This window comes from Anguilla rostrata, chromosome 5, assembly GCF_018555375.3.
Source record: "Anguilla rostrata isolate EN2019 chromosome 5, ASM1855537v3, whole genome shotgun sequence".
Taxonomy (NCBI): Eukaryota; Metazoa; Chordata; class Actinopteri; order Anguilliformes; family Anguillidae; genus Anguilla; species Anguilla rostrata.
This window is the reverse complement of record NC_057937.1, coordinates 33971118-33986587: the sequence shown is the minus strand read 5'-3', so window position 1 is coordinate 33986587 and position 15470 is coordinate 33971118. Positions and strand designations below refer to the sequence as shown.

The 15470-nt window shown below is 39.2% G+C and overlaps 1 protein-coding gene across 1 annotated transcript; it reads right to left on the bottom strand.

Moving 5' to 3' along the window:
* Nucleotides 1-4397: 4397 nt before the first annotated feature.
* Nucleotides 4398-14687, bottom strand: LOC135255100 (V-type proton ATPase subunit d 1). The gene is made up of 8 exons (XM_064335850.1): nucleotides 14458-14687; nucleotides 13052-13223; nucleotides 11669-11847; nucleotides 9385-9464; nucleotides 9135-9212; nucleotides 7942-8118; nucleotides 7269-7346; nucleotides 4398-6674 (listed from the first exon to the last, which is right to left on the bottom strand). Exons 1-8 carry the CDS (start codon nucleotides 14582-14584, stop codon nucleotides 6513-6515), a joined length of 1053 nt encoding a protein of 350 aa, XP_064191920.1. The 5' UTR covers nucleotides 14585-14687; the 3' UTR covers nucleotides 4398-6512.
* Nucleotides 14688-15470: the final 783 nt, after the last annotated feature.

Here is a 15470-nt window from a genome sequence, read left to right as displayed (position 1 = left end):
AAATGTTATATTTTTATACCATTATTTCATTTATTTAATGAAATACTTTCTCAAACAGTCATATTACCCATGTAAAAAAGGTGATTTCCCCCTTAGTTACGAGATGAACCAAATAACCAAATTTAATTGATGATTAGATTCAGATGACTGAACACAGCCACACTTGACAGCTTGATTGCAGCCAGCCTGGTTGAATCTAAACTTCACTCATATTGAACCTTACCATCAGAGTGAAGTAGTCACCACAAAGTTATCAATAAATAATTATTTTCAAATAAATCATTTTGAAGATGTGTTTATTCAGGTCCCCTTGTCTAATAATATATTTTGTTTAAAAACTTAAAACCATTCAGTGTGACAAATATGCAATAAGGAAACCAGGAAGGGGAAATACTTTTATCACAGCACTGTATTCTCTATACTCCACATGTGTTAATAGTTTATAAAAACAGCTCTGTTCCTCTGCAGAGCTCAATGTGACACAAAGTAGACACAGTAGATTACTATAATTGATTAAGGCATGTATTTAAAACATTTTCCATGCCCATTATGCCATTGTATAAAATGTTTTGAATGTGTGATATAGTCAACTTATAAGATCTTATTTGTAACCTGAATGTCTTCATTATGGCCTCAGCAGACATTTGAGCACTGCCTCCCAACCGTGATGCCGGATGAAGATAGGTCCTGTCAAGTTCATATCAGGTATCAGGTGTACCGCCATGTTCTTTCACACGTAGGTGGAAAACATCACTTTACTATCACGGAAATGAGCCATTGGGTGAATTTACATCATCCGAATGCATTTCCACTTAGTGAACCTAAAGAACCTAAGAGTGAATAATGGTTCATCTAGCATCACTTTTCACTGCGCCCAAGCCATTTGATATCTCCCCCCTGTACTGCATTCCATGCCAAACATGATGAAATACCACTTATATAACCAAGCCTTTTGTGATGTGGCATATATCCAAGGGGCTCTACATTTTCCCGACAATGATGTCTGTGACCCAAGCATTGTAAGTGGACCACCTGGTTTAAGTCAGATAGCTAGTAAATGAGCTACAGTATCAATGAATTTGGAAAATAATTCTCTAGCACATTTTACGCATTAACACTAAGGAGCAAAAGGTAGAATGATGGCCTGGGAGAGCATGGAAGATTTCCAATGAAATAACAAGCTCATGTTTTTTGCTAACAAGCTCATGTGCTTACCTCTGTCTTAATGCATGTTGTGCACTTTCTGCACAATTTTATTGCTAGGTATTATGAACATCACCTGACTTACAGTTTTATTATTTCACCCACAGAGTAGCATGCAGTTGCATGGCGTCAGAGTCAAAGTGCACTAGTCAGTGCCCTCTCAGATTGGATTATATTGTGGCATGAGTATTTCTCATTTGGAAATGAAGACAAAAACTGGAATAAAAATTTTGAATGCTTAGTTTAGCTCATGTAAAATACATGTATATTGATTGTCAACAATGAAGATTTCATGATTTTATTTTCCACATTTGAAAACCGCCATTTGAATTCATGACCACCATGACATGCTTTTGATGTGTGAAACTCGTGAGGACCTTCATCAATGCACATTGTGGTGTGCTTGAGGTGCGGTCTTCTAAAACATTGTTTAAGCGGAAGCATTGAGTAGGAAAGGAGTACTGCAGCTCTAAAAACTTGCAGGCAGTGGGCATTTTTACAAACATATTTAGCAGCCGGCTGACAATAAATGGTTCATAGTTTCAAACCACTGTCGCATCCACTCTTCTCTTTACAATAGCAGAGAGCCATGGGTAAGGGTCAGAGGGTTTCCAAGAGCATTTGTTTTAGATACAGTTGCTACATTCAAATTTCCTTCACCCTCACACATTTTCTTTGGAACATTGGCAAGCCCAGCTAAATTACCACAATTGTTCCTAGTAATTAAGAGTGTTTAATGAGCCTATTTATTCTATTTTTCTTTTTTACTTTTTATTACAACTGAGATGAGAAGCTGGGGACATTTGATGGCTTATGAGAGCATGGAAACAAAAAAGCGAAACTCTGTAGAAAGAGTATTTTAGACAGATTATTGCTGTTCCAGCACCACTTTTTCTGACTATACTGAGAGACAGGGAAATAGAGAGAGAGAGAGAGAGGGGGGGTGGGGGAGAAAAGAAATAGAGACCACGCAATATGCACTTTGACGAGGTGAGATTTCCCAGTTATGGTGCCAGCCATCTCTCACAGTGAAAGGGAGGGCCTGCAGTGGAATAAGTTAATGTTAGTGAGATTCCCATAAAAGACAGGTCATTCCTTAAGACAGACCCAATCTAAGCAATGGTTTGCACCTGCCTATGTGCCAGAAACAATTTAACATTGGGAGTGCTACTCAAGATATGGAAGGGCTACGTCTCCCAGTTTATTGTTTGAGTGCATTGGTAGTGTCACAAAAGAGAATATAATTAAATTAATAAATTGGCATGCAAGGGTTACCACTGCCATCCTACAGCAGGGGAAAGGCTTGACAGTTTATGGAATTTTTTATTTGTTTGCCTGCAATGGAATTTACTCCCATTGCTGTTAGTCAGCAAGTACTCTTCCATTGGGGACTTACCTTTGGGTCTCCACTAAATTGTCTTCACTCCAAAATGTACATTTACTACATTTAGTATAAATACTACATTTGAGACAGTTGTGAAGAAGCCTATAAAATTTTCTGTGACTTGAGTGTTTTCCCCCCTAAAAGATTTAGTAATTTGGGTCAGGGAACAGGCAAGAACATTCATGGATAACTGAATTTTCAACTTTGAATCCAGTGAGCCTCAGTGCAGGGTCTTAAGGTACATGCTCATGGTTGACCCGAATGAATTAAAGACAGACGTTTCTAGACTTTTCCATTAGACTTTTCTGTAACTTAAACTTGAAGTGATGACAAAACACTCATCTTACTAATTTAGAGGGCTGCATTACAGGGCAGGAAGTTTCTCCCGCAAGGCTTCGTCCTACGTAGCAAGACGCACTCGGTTCCAGCAGTATTCCTTTGGGGTGAGCATGCTGGGCTCTAATTAGAACCATTAGCAAAATGACTCACACCTTCTTTTCTTTTTTTAAAAGGTTGCTCTCATTTTGTAGCAGCAACTTTAAATTAGATGAGCTATTATTCGAAACAGTGGCAATCCGAATCTCGTTAGAAAATGTCCTTTTTTACCACGCTCACTGTACCTTTTTAAATAGGACCTATGTGACACTACATCTCCTATCGGTATTGCAGAGGGCAGACGTTGACATGCTTGGGGAAGAGCTGCTCGTTTTAGTTCTAACCCTAATTCTCACCTTTGTGCATCAGTAATAACAGATTGGCAAGGCGTAATTGTGTATCCCACTTCTAGTTTCATAGCACGTTCAGTTGAGCAGTCAGTAACTGCTGAGGATTTCATCTCCAAGGTTCTACTGTTGCATATATACTAGAGCATTAACAAAGGCACATCAAAAATTGAATTTGAGTAAAATTTCACCTTAAATTGAAGACTATGAAGTAATCTTTCAGAAATTTCCACATTTAATCTACTCGACAATTAAATCTAACATTTTTGAATTCTTACATTCCCCTGAATCATACTTTGACAAATGTTTATGTGAAGGCTGAGGTTACAGGCATATCACAGGAGCTTCCATTTAGCTCTAGTGTTTTGTTATTCATCGATGGCATCTGTGGCACCCGTGAATCCGAGAACAATAACCAGCCAAACACTGCCCTCTAGTGGCACAAGGGAAGAAAGTGCAACTATGATATTTTTGTAAAGCCAGCTATCAGGATTTCAATTTTGCCCCATTGTTAAGAATACAATGAACAAGGTCACACAAATTCTATTAAATCAAACGCTCAAATAGAAAATGGGAACATCACAACAGTTCTCAGTAACAGAAAATTATGAAAACACATCCATCTATTCATCCATCATCTATACCCGCTTAACCTGGTCAGGGTCGCGGAGGGTGCTGGAGCCCATCCCAGCGTGCATTGGGCAAGAGGCAGGAATAGACCCTGGACAGGTCATCAAAACACAGAAACCTTCATATTGTTTTTTTCAAATACTTTTTGTATGCATGTATTATGTATCATAAGACCTTCAGCCTGACTTTGTATTGTACTGTAAGCCTGGCCAGGTTAACAATGTCTGTCAAAATTAGGGGGATGTGCCTTGCAGATAAACCAGTGGTCAGTTACTACTTCTGATCATTTCATGTAGTGGGGCTCCAGATGGAGGCAGCAATGCAAGCCACCGCAATCAATAACCTGTAACATACAGTAACACTGGCTAATAGTTGCTAACCAAAACACAGATTGCGGGAAACTCGAAAACTGTAAATCTACAGATAGAAGAAACAAACACATTGTACAACACACAGTCTTTCAGGAACAGGACATACACTTTATACTCTCATATGTGTGGGAAACATCACAAAATAAGAAATACACTCGAGGTTCAATCACGAGTCACTGACCGCAGTATATGAATATTTACAAGAGAAAAGACCTGAAGAAGTCATCAAATTAAAATATATGCATATCAATTTAAATGCTTCATATTTCAACTTCGTACAAGAACATTAAAATCTGTTCCTTTCAATAAATTAACATCTGATTATTTAAATTTATAATGGTTAGTCTACAGGTTTACAGAGCAGAAGAGCACAATTCACACACATCTTAGTTTCAGTGGACAATCTAGACAAGATGGCATTCAATGAGCACAGAAATTACATGAAAAGGGTGTCCCTACTAAAGCAAAGTTTACCATAGCAAAGGTGGGTTACCTAACCCTGGTCCTGAACCCCTGGTCTCTGTGTACTTTGGTTTTATTGTCAACATTAATTCCAAGTTACAACTGCACGTACAAAGACCCTTTAATTGTTTTTAATTCAATGCAAGTGTCTAATGAAAGACGGTTTATTCTCTCATCATGGCACATTATGTCCGAATCAGATATAAAAAGGAATATTCCATATTAATCAATTAATTTTTAATCAGTCAAATCAGTTCTCAGGCAACTAATGCTTACATTTTCTGTAATTCATGGGGGGAAAAGGGTTCCTTTTGAAAGATATGTTTTGTATTATTTTACTGATGGATCCTAAATGCTGAAAGGGTGGACAACTGGCCATTTATAACTAATCCACTTGTGGAAAATGAAAAAAACAATTGGTAACAAGCCAAAAATGTACTGTGCTAAAGTCTGCTTCAGCACAAATGTATGGAACTTAATCCCATTTCTTCAAATAACCTTAATTAAGAGCGGGTTGGAATGAAAACCAGTATACCCAGGGGTTCTCCAAGACCAGGGTTGGGACCCCCGGCTCTAGCGCATACATTTAACCTCTTTTATGCTGGATGTCATTTGTAAAACAGCTGCAGAATGTATCTGGTTTTATAAACTTGAATTTTTATTATGCTGTTATTTACACCGTGTACTACTGCAACACACTGTCTGGCATTAAATCACCTTATTCTGAGTATTTACAGACAAACTACTTCTCTGAACCTACAGTAGTTTGCAGTTACGTATCAGAGAGTAGACATTTGGGATGGAATTCATTACACGACACCTACTATATGAACGGTACCTCTCAAATGTAAACATCGCTCTGGACACAGCTGAAACATTGTGTGGACATTCTGACACAAAAGAATCCTGCACATAAAGAAAATACTGTGACTACTGGCAGACGAGAATGAAAAGCTAGACAGCGAAAAAATGTACAAGATATATTTTGTCTGCCTGTGAATGTGGGGGTAAAAAGTGCTTGGTGGTGTGGAATGCATTTGTTTTTTTAAATCGGCAACATTTACACTTTTCTTCTGTGATGCCAAATGCCAAATGTGCAGACAGCAATCTCTTCGACATATTATCCGCCATTGGATTAATCTTTCAAGACCTGCTCCGTGCTCTATAATAAAGCATATCTTGAGATTTAGCCAACGCTGGCAGGTTGAGTTTTACATTTCAGGTATAGGCTGTGAAGGTTATGTACTGCAATGACACCACACCCAATATCTCAGTGATATTCTTATCTACTTGTGTCATTCTTCAAGAGGTTAACAGCTCCTGAGGGTTAATGCAGGCGAGAAGTAGCGTATGGAGTAGTATTCAGTGTAGTTTGTCTATCGGGTACATTAAACCTAAAAAAAATTTTTTTTTTTTTACTCATTACTGGCTGTTTTTGAAAAATGCCAAATAAATAAATGCACCTGCAGAAAAGTTGGGGATTTGAGAGACGAAAAAGAAAAAAGGTATGCTAACCACTGGACTAAAGGCATTTAAATACATTAAGGACTCAAAGGGAAGGGACCAGGGGAGGGAATTAGGAATTTCACTTTCAAGAGCAATACCTATAATCAAGATGTAAACTATGCAAATCGGTAAATGCGACAATTTTTTTTTTCTTCCGAAAAACGACCAGACGCCGAAGAAGCGGCGGACCGCCGCGTGTGGAATCCAGCGGGCGCGACGCATTGCGGGACTGGGCTAGAAGATGGGGATGTAGTTGTCGATCTTGGCGCGGTGCCTCTGGGCGATGCACTCGGCGATCCACACGATGTTCCGGCACTCCTGCTCCTTCAGCTTGACGTACGCGTAGAAGACGCTGAAGTGGAACTGGTTCAGGAAGGCCAGCTTGTTCAGCTTCACCTGCCAGGCAAGGAGTCGGACGGGTCATTTAAAAAAAAAAATCCCATTTTAGAAAGGCACCTCTACCTTCCCCTTTTCTCCCTATACGGAACTGCCCACTGTACATTACAAACACATGGAGATAACTGCCAAAGCATTGTGAATACAGGGAACATGATTCGCAAATGCAGAATGCAATTCACGAATACACATTGTGTACCGTGATCTGCAAGTGTACAATGTCAAATGCATAAATACGTAAAAGGCCCTTAGCTGACCCTCGCCGAATTGCGCTTGTGACTCTTGCCTCTTTGCATTCGTGACCCTAGAGATATTCTGTCAAATCGATTCATTTGAGAATAACCACGTGATTTTCGGCAGAAACTTACCATGACCTTGCTGCCAAAACTCGAAAATACATAACTCATAACACCTATATTGTAAATCTCTCAATTATCTGATGCTCGACATCAACAGATGAAAAATCTTTCCGAATGAAAAACCCTTTTTATTGTACACAATTGCCTGCTATCCTCCCAGATTTAATTTTTCAGACGTGTGTTGGCAAAGATTCTGCTGAGGGTTCACCCCTTTAAGGAAAGGTCTGCTGCTTACCTCATGCTCAAAGAATCTGTCTTCCAGAGTTTTATCTCCTGGGTTGCTGCCAGCACCCTCAAAGAGGAGCTTGTATTCCTGCAAGATGCACAAATACAGATTCTAAACATCTTTCAGCTGCTCCGAGGCGTGTCTGAGGAAAATACAGTGGGAATAGATGCTCAGTCTTTGGGCACCCTTGTGAATATTTATAAACCGGTAGGAGCGATGGAGCTGACCATCTGTAGAGCTACTTTACACAATGACAGAACGCCGAGATTATCGAAATCAACATATGCAAATGAAGCATGCAGTCGCCAGCTGATAAGCAGCTGTTACAAACAGCTTTAAATGTTTTTAACTATCCAGAATTGCTGCAGACTCATACAGACTTATTACATACAGAGCCCATTACAGACCATCTTTATCCAGAGCGACTACACAACTGTTTAATAGCACTTTACCTTGTATCATTTATACAGCTGGATAAGATACTGAAGCATGCAGTTAAGTACCTTGCTCAAGGACAACGGCAGTTTTCAACCCGAATCGAACTGCGACCTTTCGGTTAAGCGCAGTTCCTTACCACTGTGCACACACTCCGTCCTGTCATACCAACTAAGAGGCACCATTCTCTGAGCTGGGACTACACAGATCAGCAGATTCAGCTGAAAGCTTTCGCGGGGTAACTCACGGGGTAGTAGTCGGCCACGGCTTTGACCTGCTCGTAGTCGTCGGCGCGGGCCAGCTGGGCCAGGCCCTCGGGGTACAGCTTCCCGCAGTGGGGGAAGAGCTTGGCCCGGTCCTCCTTGGAGAGCTCCGTCCCGAAGGAGTTGATGGTGATGATGAAGGCCCTCCGGTCCGCTTCAAACTGCGCGCAAACGCAGGGAGACCGTAGCGCGTTACAACAAACCCCTTACGTTCACTTTGCACGAAAAAAACAGTATACACTCATGACCTTATAGAAGAAACAAATATATTTGCTGACAGTATAGTAGGTTAGAGGCACCTCTAAGTAATAAATAAATGTACCACAGCTAACAGCTAAATAAATAAAACATTTTATTTACCAAATAATCAGTGTAAAGTACAGCACCTGAAAACTATGCATCCTGATACGATTGGCACAACATAGGACCAGAGTCCGTAAGGAACATGTAAATCAAAATCCTCATTGAAGCCTTTAAGAGCTACGGTAACAATTGTGCAAATCCAAAGGGCATCTCTTTTGAGAAGCTGGGAATTCACATTGCCCCTCTGGCATGGACACTAGACACGTTGTGATTTTCCCTTTAAAAACGCAGAAACTGGTCCCCCGTTGTCGCTGTTTTCATGTCCTTTTTTATCATTCATTGTTTTTCGCGATGCTGTTCACGTACTGTAAATATTGCATAGACTATATTGTATATACATATTTAACGACTGTGGTGTTTGCTACTTCTATTTATGTATCAAATCAAATCTATTTTGCATAGCGGTTTTCACAGAAAGCTGTCACAAAGATGATTTACAGAGCAGCAGAAAAGACCAAAAACCAGGCCTGAACCCCCAAATAGAAAGCATGCGTGGCGTAGTCTACTCTTACAAGGCTGCAATAACTGAGTGTGTGCTATTTATTTGAATTTGGTAATCTTCTTTCTTATGACTTGTCCGATAAACAGTCAGGTGACCTTTTTACACAGGTTAAATAGAGGTGCTTTGTTTTTTTGCCTTTTTTCAAAAGTCTGATGAAGACAGTGGTAGCTTGAAACCTCGCATTCCATAATAAATTAAATTGGCACAAGGAAGCATTTTGCAGTGTGCGGATTATTTTCTTAATTTGTCTTACAATCTTTGTCGAGCACCTGCTTTTTAACGTTGAGACGTGTGTGCTCTTACTGTACTCACTTCAAGAATGGGGCACATAGTATCAGCAGTGGTTCCACCCAGGGAAGAGCAAAACTTGTAGAAAGCCTCCAAGTATGCCTAAAAATATAAGATAATGATTGAAATTTCTCTGAAAAAAAGAATTAGCATTTAGCATGTTCACTGTGGTCAGTGTTATCAGTGTAGTAACAAAAACAGGCTGTACGGTAGAGCAAGACACAACAATTACCTCACAGCTATACATTTTTTTTAAACGAATGGTACTGCTCACCTTGTAAAGGGTATTCCTAATTATTTCAATGTTCATTTCATCCAGGTCCTGCTCAGATATGCAATCCTGGAAGAATGCAGCTGTAACACAATGAGAAAAGGCAACGCTCATCAGCATTGTGTAGATAAATAAATGCCATTTTCTGTTCTTGATGCAATCATAAGAGACCTGATGATACTTAGCATACTCTGTGTAAAACTTACAGCACTGCATCTAAATCATTATCCTGTAGTGGGTCTTTAATGTTATGACCCCTGGTCCTGTCTTCAAACTGCCCTTGGGAGCCAGAGCAAACTAGAACAATCAGTATTTGTGACAGAAATCGCTTTTCAATTTAAATACATGAAATATTTAAATAAACAATGTATTTAAAGGAACTTCGGGATTATCTTAAGATGGTCCTTGGAGACTGATATAAATATGCAATTGTGCTGAATTTAGAATATTGCGTTGCCATTCTGATTTGTTCAATGTAACACATACAGACAACTTAAAACTGATAACCTGATTTTGATGAACAAACATAAATTATCAGGGAAAATTATGCAAACTACAGGTTTCTTGCACCTAAAACTAAGTCCTCTTACAGTTTTCCAGAGGTGTGAGTGACAATGTCTGGCGCCCTCTAGTGTCTATAACAATGTTTTCTGAAATTGTTTTGACTTGTACTGCAGCTTGCTTTCAAAACTATGAAAGTTATATACATGTAACATCAAATCGCCTGTTCTGATAAAGAGATATGTATCAGTGCATGGAACAGTTTGCCATTTTGTAAAGATCCTTGGGGTGTTCATGTTCAGGCTGAACACAGTGCCGGATGACAAGGCAGGATTATGCATCACTGTGCACTGTTATGCATAATGACACTATATTTTTTATATGAATGGACATGTATATTTGCACGCTATTTTGTGGAAGTTTTTTTTTATGTTTCTTGTTCCGGTTTTATTTTTCTACAACAATATCACAAGGACTTTTTTTAAAATTTATTGCACTATCTAGACAAGATATTACTAGTTTACAGTTTTGCATGCAGTGAAAAGTGAATCAGCTTGAGTAGAGTGCCTACATATAGATTTGAGAAAAAGAAAAAAAAAAAAAACATGCATTTGCCATATATGGAATCCCTGAACTCACTCTCCCTCTGACTTGGTTCTCACTTTTTCATCTCAGTCATGCACCAGTCACAGGAAAAAGACAATCTGTCTGTTTTAATGTGCTAGCTACTGCATTATGCATGTTGCCATTAAGAGCTGCGCCATATGGAATGCCTGTACATACATTACAGGAGTTACCATTCAAACCGATTTATACACAATTAGACACAGCGCTTCCTTCACTTCTAGGTCAAGCCAAAACAGTCTTAACACCGATTACATGGTCAAGACAATGAGCAGCCTTTAACCGACACTACAAAAAGCAATGGGAACTCTAATAGCTTATAGCCTTCTAGCCAAAGGTCTACAGTTCACTGCCAGGCAAACTGTCCTCCTCCAGCATCACAGAAAGAATGTAGGCTATTTAAATTTTCAAGACTGAGAAGGAAATGGCCTAGAGAAGTGTTTATCAACCCTAGTAGCCTTGGGGACCCACTGTGTACACAGGTTTTTGTTCCAACCATATTAACAGGCTCTGTATTTTAATAAGCTGTTAATTGTTCTTAATTGGACGCAAATTGTTCTTAATTAGCCTAGTTACATCTATTTAAAAACAATTTACCCTCTGAAGGCCACATTATTCCAGAAATAGCTGAGAGTGTGGGTTTACAGATAGCAAATGATAAATTTTCACATTAACTTTGACTAAACCAGCATACACAGGGACAATCAAGCATACATCAAGCATGATCTCAGTCATGGCTGCTTTCGCAGTCAAGCAACACTACCCTTGTCATTTCACACAAACTAACTCTATTTCCCAGAAAACCTTGTGACAAAATGCAGCCCTGAATCAAGACTAAGACCATATTTTAAACAACAGCAGAGGAAATAATACCGTACATTTGAAGTTCCAGACATGAAAGCTTACTATAGTGGCAGTAAAAAGATGCATTTCCAGCTCTAATGAAACTGGTAATATTCTGGGATACTGATGACTATAAAGTTTAACCTGAAAAGCCAGAGGGTTGTAGGTTCTCTGTAGTTTTTCTGACTGTACTTGATATCTCTGCGTTTTGAAATGTGTCAAAACATCAAAAAATGAATACAGGCATTCACCTCATTTACATAAAGTTTTCTTTCTTTTTTTTTTTTTTGAATGGTAACGGAATCACCCATTTCCTTACCGAGGGGGGTGTCGACCAAGATGGCGTTGTACAGCTCGGCTGGGGTCTGTGCGATGTTGACGGCCTCCATCTGCTCAAAGCTGCCCAGGGGATGACACTTGGGGACCAGCTCAGAGATGGCACGCTGGTGCAGGGTGCCCGTGATCAGGAGGATGACATTGTCAATCATATAACTGTACCTAAAGAGAGGACAAGCATTTAAGTACCAGTTTTAAAATCTGTAAAGTCAAAATTAAGTTCCAAAGCATTAACTGACAAGAAATAGTAGCTCGGGGAAACGTTTTCCTTATTTCCAAATGAAGAAAATATTAGGTACAGTTTTAATAGATTACACACATCATTATCTGTGGGAACTGAAAGTGTTCATCATGATCGATAAACAACACAAATGTCAGAAACCGAAAGACAACAGGCTCAAAGAAACAGGAGTCATTATTTTTTTGTGGTTAAATTCTGGTCCACACCTGTTGTAATCTAAAAAAAACACAGGGAATAACTGTGTTTAAAAAATAAGAAGAAAAAGAATAAGAAGCGAAAAGTTTTCTGAACCTCAAAGTGCTTTACACTGAGGCTGGGGACCCATATGAAAAACCAGGAACGCATAGTATGCGAGTGATGCACGGCAGCTATTTTTCACCAGGTGGTTCATCATACATGGGGGGGGGGGTCCATTTGGCCACACCACTAGGGGATGAATAGATACCCATATAGTCAAATTGAGACATTTTCCAGGAATCTCCCCCACTTTTAATAAGATCCACACCACCTGTAACAATCATACCGAGTCAGGGCATTAATTCATGATCTCACACAAAGCATGGCGTTCTCATGGCCATGTTCATACCAATTTGCTGGTTTTGTGCTTGATTCACAGGGAAGACCGGGCTTCATTGACCAGGCAACACCAGCTGATTTCCCTGGGAGGTCTCCCAGTCAATACCAATGCTAGCCAAGCCCCTATTAGCTTTAGTCATAGGAAAGAAAGGCTACAGGGTGGTATGGCTGATGACAATGTCACAGGCAGCTGTGGTATTTAACTTCGTTAAAAGACTACTGTATTCGCAACCCCATGACAAGCCCAGAAATGAGTTACGGTTTGACTTAACAGTTCATTCAGAAGGCAAGCTAAATATTATGTATTAGAAGGCGCATTGCCTAAGTGATTACCAAAACTGATATAATATGTATGCCAGTGTACAAGTGAGAAAGTATCCATTCTATAAATGGCAAATTCAGCTTCATTTAAAATTGTGCCATGTTTAATTTTATCACGGGTGTTTGTGGTTTTGCTTTGCAGCCATACACTTTCAGAGAGGAAGCAGTCCTTCATACATTTCACAATATCAGACAGTGTTGTGTTACAGTGGGACTTTTCGGTCTTACGTGATGAAGTCCATAAAACTAGCTAGTGGCTCATAGGACTGGTTTCTCATGTGACGGAACTCCACAACCATCTTCTCTTTCAGCTTGTCGTCGATTACAGAGACGGTGAGGGGCGAAGCCTCATTCGCCAAGAAGCTCCCATAGTCCGTGCTCTGCAGATGCAGCTTCAAGTCTAATGAAAACAAAGAAAACATGAGATAAATTAAATGGCATTTTCTAATTCTTGATTAACCATGTCAGAGGAGGCTCTACTCCGTTGACCGGGAGTTCATTTCCTTTAAATTTACCTTTATTTTCCCCTTAGATTAGAGGCAGTTGGTGTATTAACCTCAATTACAGAATGTCAGTGACAACAGCGCACACCAATGCATCTCGAGGCATGTTTTTTTTTTTTTTTGGTGTTGAAAATCCAAATTAGACACGCACACCTTACAGAAACAACGTCCCTGTATAATGGAGTTCACGTTAGCATACGGTTGCTAATTGAAAACATTCCATTCATTTCCGGAGAAGCGATTAAAATGTCAGTGACCATAACAGTCGCTATTAAAATACACTTAGGCCATGCACGCTCTTATTCTTCTTGAAAGAACTAAACATTATTCGAACACAATATTCCCTGGAATGCAAGCCGTCAAACGTTGATCAACTATTAACCTGTGATTTCGAAATTATATAATGGTATAAAGTCTCAGCATTGCTGGCTAAATTACTAGTCTACAGAACAGGAGTGAGCAAATTGTTCAGTATTAATTAATAATGTGTTAATTACCCATAATGAAATAGACTAAATTACATATTTCATGGATAGGTAGCATACACACAGACCCATAAATTGATACGTCAGACTTTAGCTAGCGATAGGTGAGATTTGCGACTTAACGTGTCTAAGCTACTAACTAATGAGAATGGTTGCTAGCTTCCTGCATAATTTGGAGGACAGTCGTTAGTGCATAATGTCGACTAGTGTTAGCTACCCAGGAAGCTAGCAACCATTTTCGCTAGCTAGTTAACGTTGGCTTAACGTTAGCTTAACAACTGAAGTCACAAATTATATCTTGCTAAAATTTGACAGATACGTACTTGTGGCTGTCTCTTATATTTCTAGTTATCAGGTAAATATGCGTAATTTCTCTTCCCGATAACACGAACACTTCTAACGCTGTCGTGTCACCACGGCCCAGATATGTGGATCCAGCGTTCCAAAACCTTTGAACGCTGGATCCACACCGACCCCTTTGACGAGAGACAGGGGGACAAGTAGCTAACGTTAGTCAACTTCTGCAAGCAAAAAATCGAGCAGAATAGTAGCAATATTTCAAAATGTACTTATATATATTAGACAAGCAGTATTTAAACGCATCGCTGTCAGTATCCTCGCATCAGTCCTAAATTATGATACTCACCCTCCAAGGTTTCGCATTGCACAAGGTTGAGATAGTCTCCCTGTGAAAGGATTCCAGCCTTAAATCCTCTCACCAACCCTTCCAAATAGCCATTATCCACATTAAAATATAACTCCGGGAACGGCATGATTATTTCTCAAACCGATTAAATAAAATCGTTCCAATATTACCACACAGCTCCGCAAATCGTTAACAGACGAAAAGATACCCGGCTGTACAAGGAAATGCGATCACATGACAGCTTCATGTGACCAATCACTGACCAAGATGGTAGAGGAGCTAGCAAGATACACAAGTTGGATTTTTTTAAAATTTATTTCACCTAAACTAAAACATTGCCTATGCACGGGTTTGAATCAGAAATCATGGGATTTGCTCAGCAATCTTCTGATGAAAATGCAAACGTGACAATGAGTGAATTTTGTGAAATTCGTTTTATAGTTTGTGGTACTATCCTCAGTCCACAGTCATAATTGAAAACTGTGTTTCATGTATTTGATAGAAAATTACGAACCTTAAATATGCCAATACATTTCTTTCTACACATTGTAGCAATCAAAAATCCCCAGTGTTTACAGAAGAGGCATTGAGACACACCCATTTTATTTTTTAAAGCCTTTATTTTTATATTTATTTTTATGAAATTTTGAAATTTTTAATAAATCTTTTCAATAAAATCATCAATATCTTCCCAACCACAAGCTGTAGCAGTCTAAAACAAAGTGTGTTTACCTCACAGACACTAAACATTTTGGTACATCAATTTATTTTTCAAAATATACTTTCATGGTTGAGTTTTCATTATGAAAAATTGTCAGTAACTCCCCACCCACAAGATAAAGCAGCCTAAAACCAAGTGCTTTAACATCACAACATCACATAAACAGATGTTGTGACACCAATTTGATTTCTAAACTGATACTTTGACATGAAGTCTGGCAGCTTCCCCACTCTGCCAGACTCAATAATAATGAATTCGATCAAATTTTCACATTTTCATACACTTCTGACAG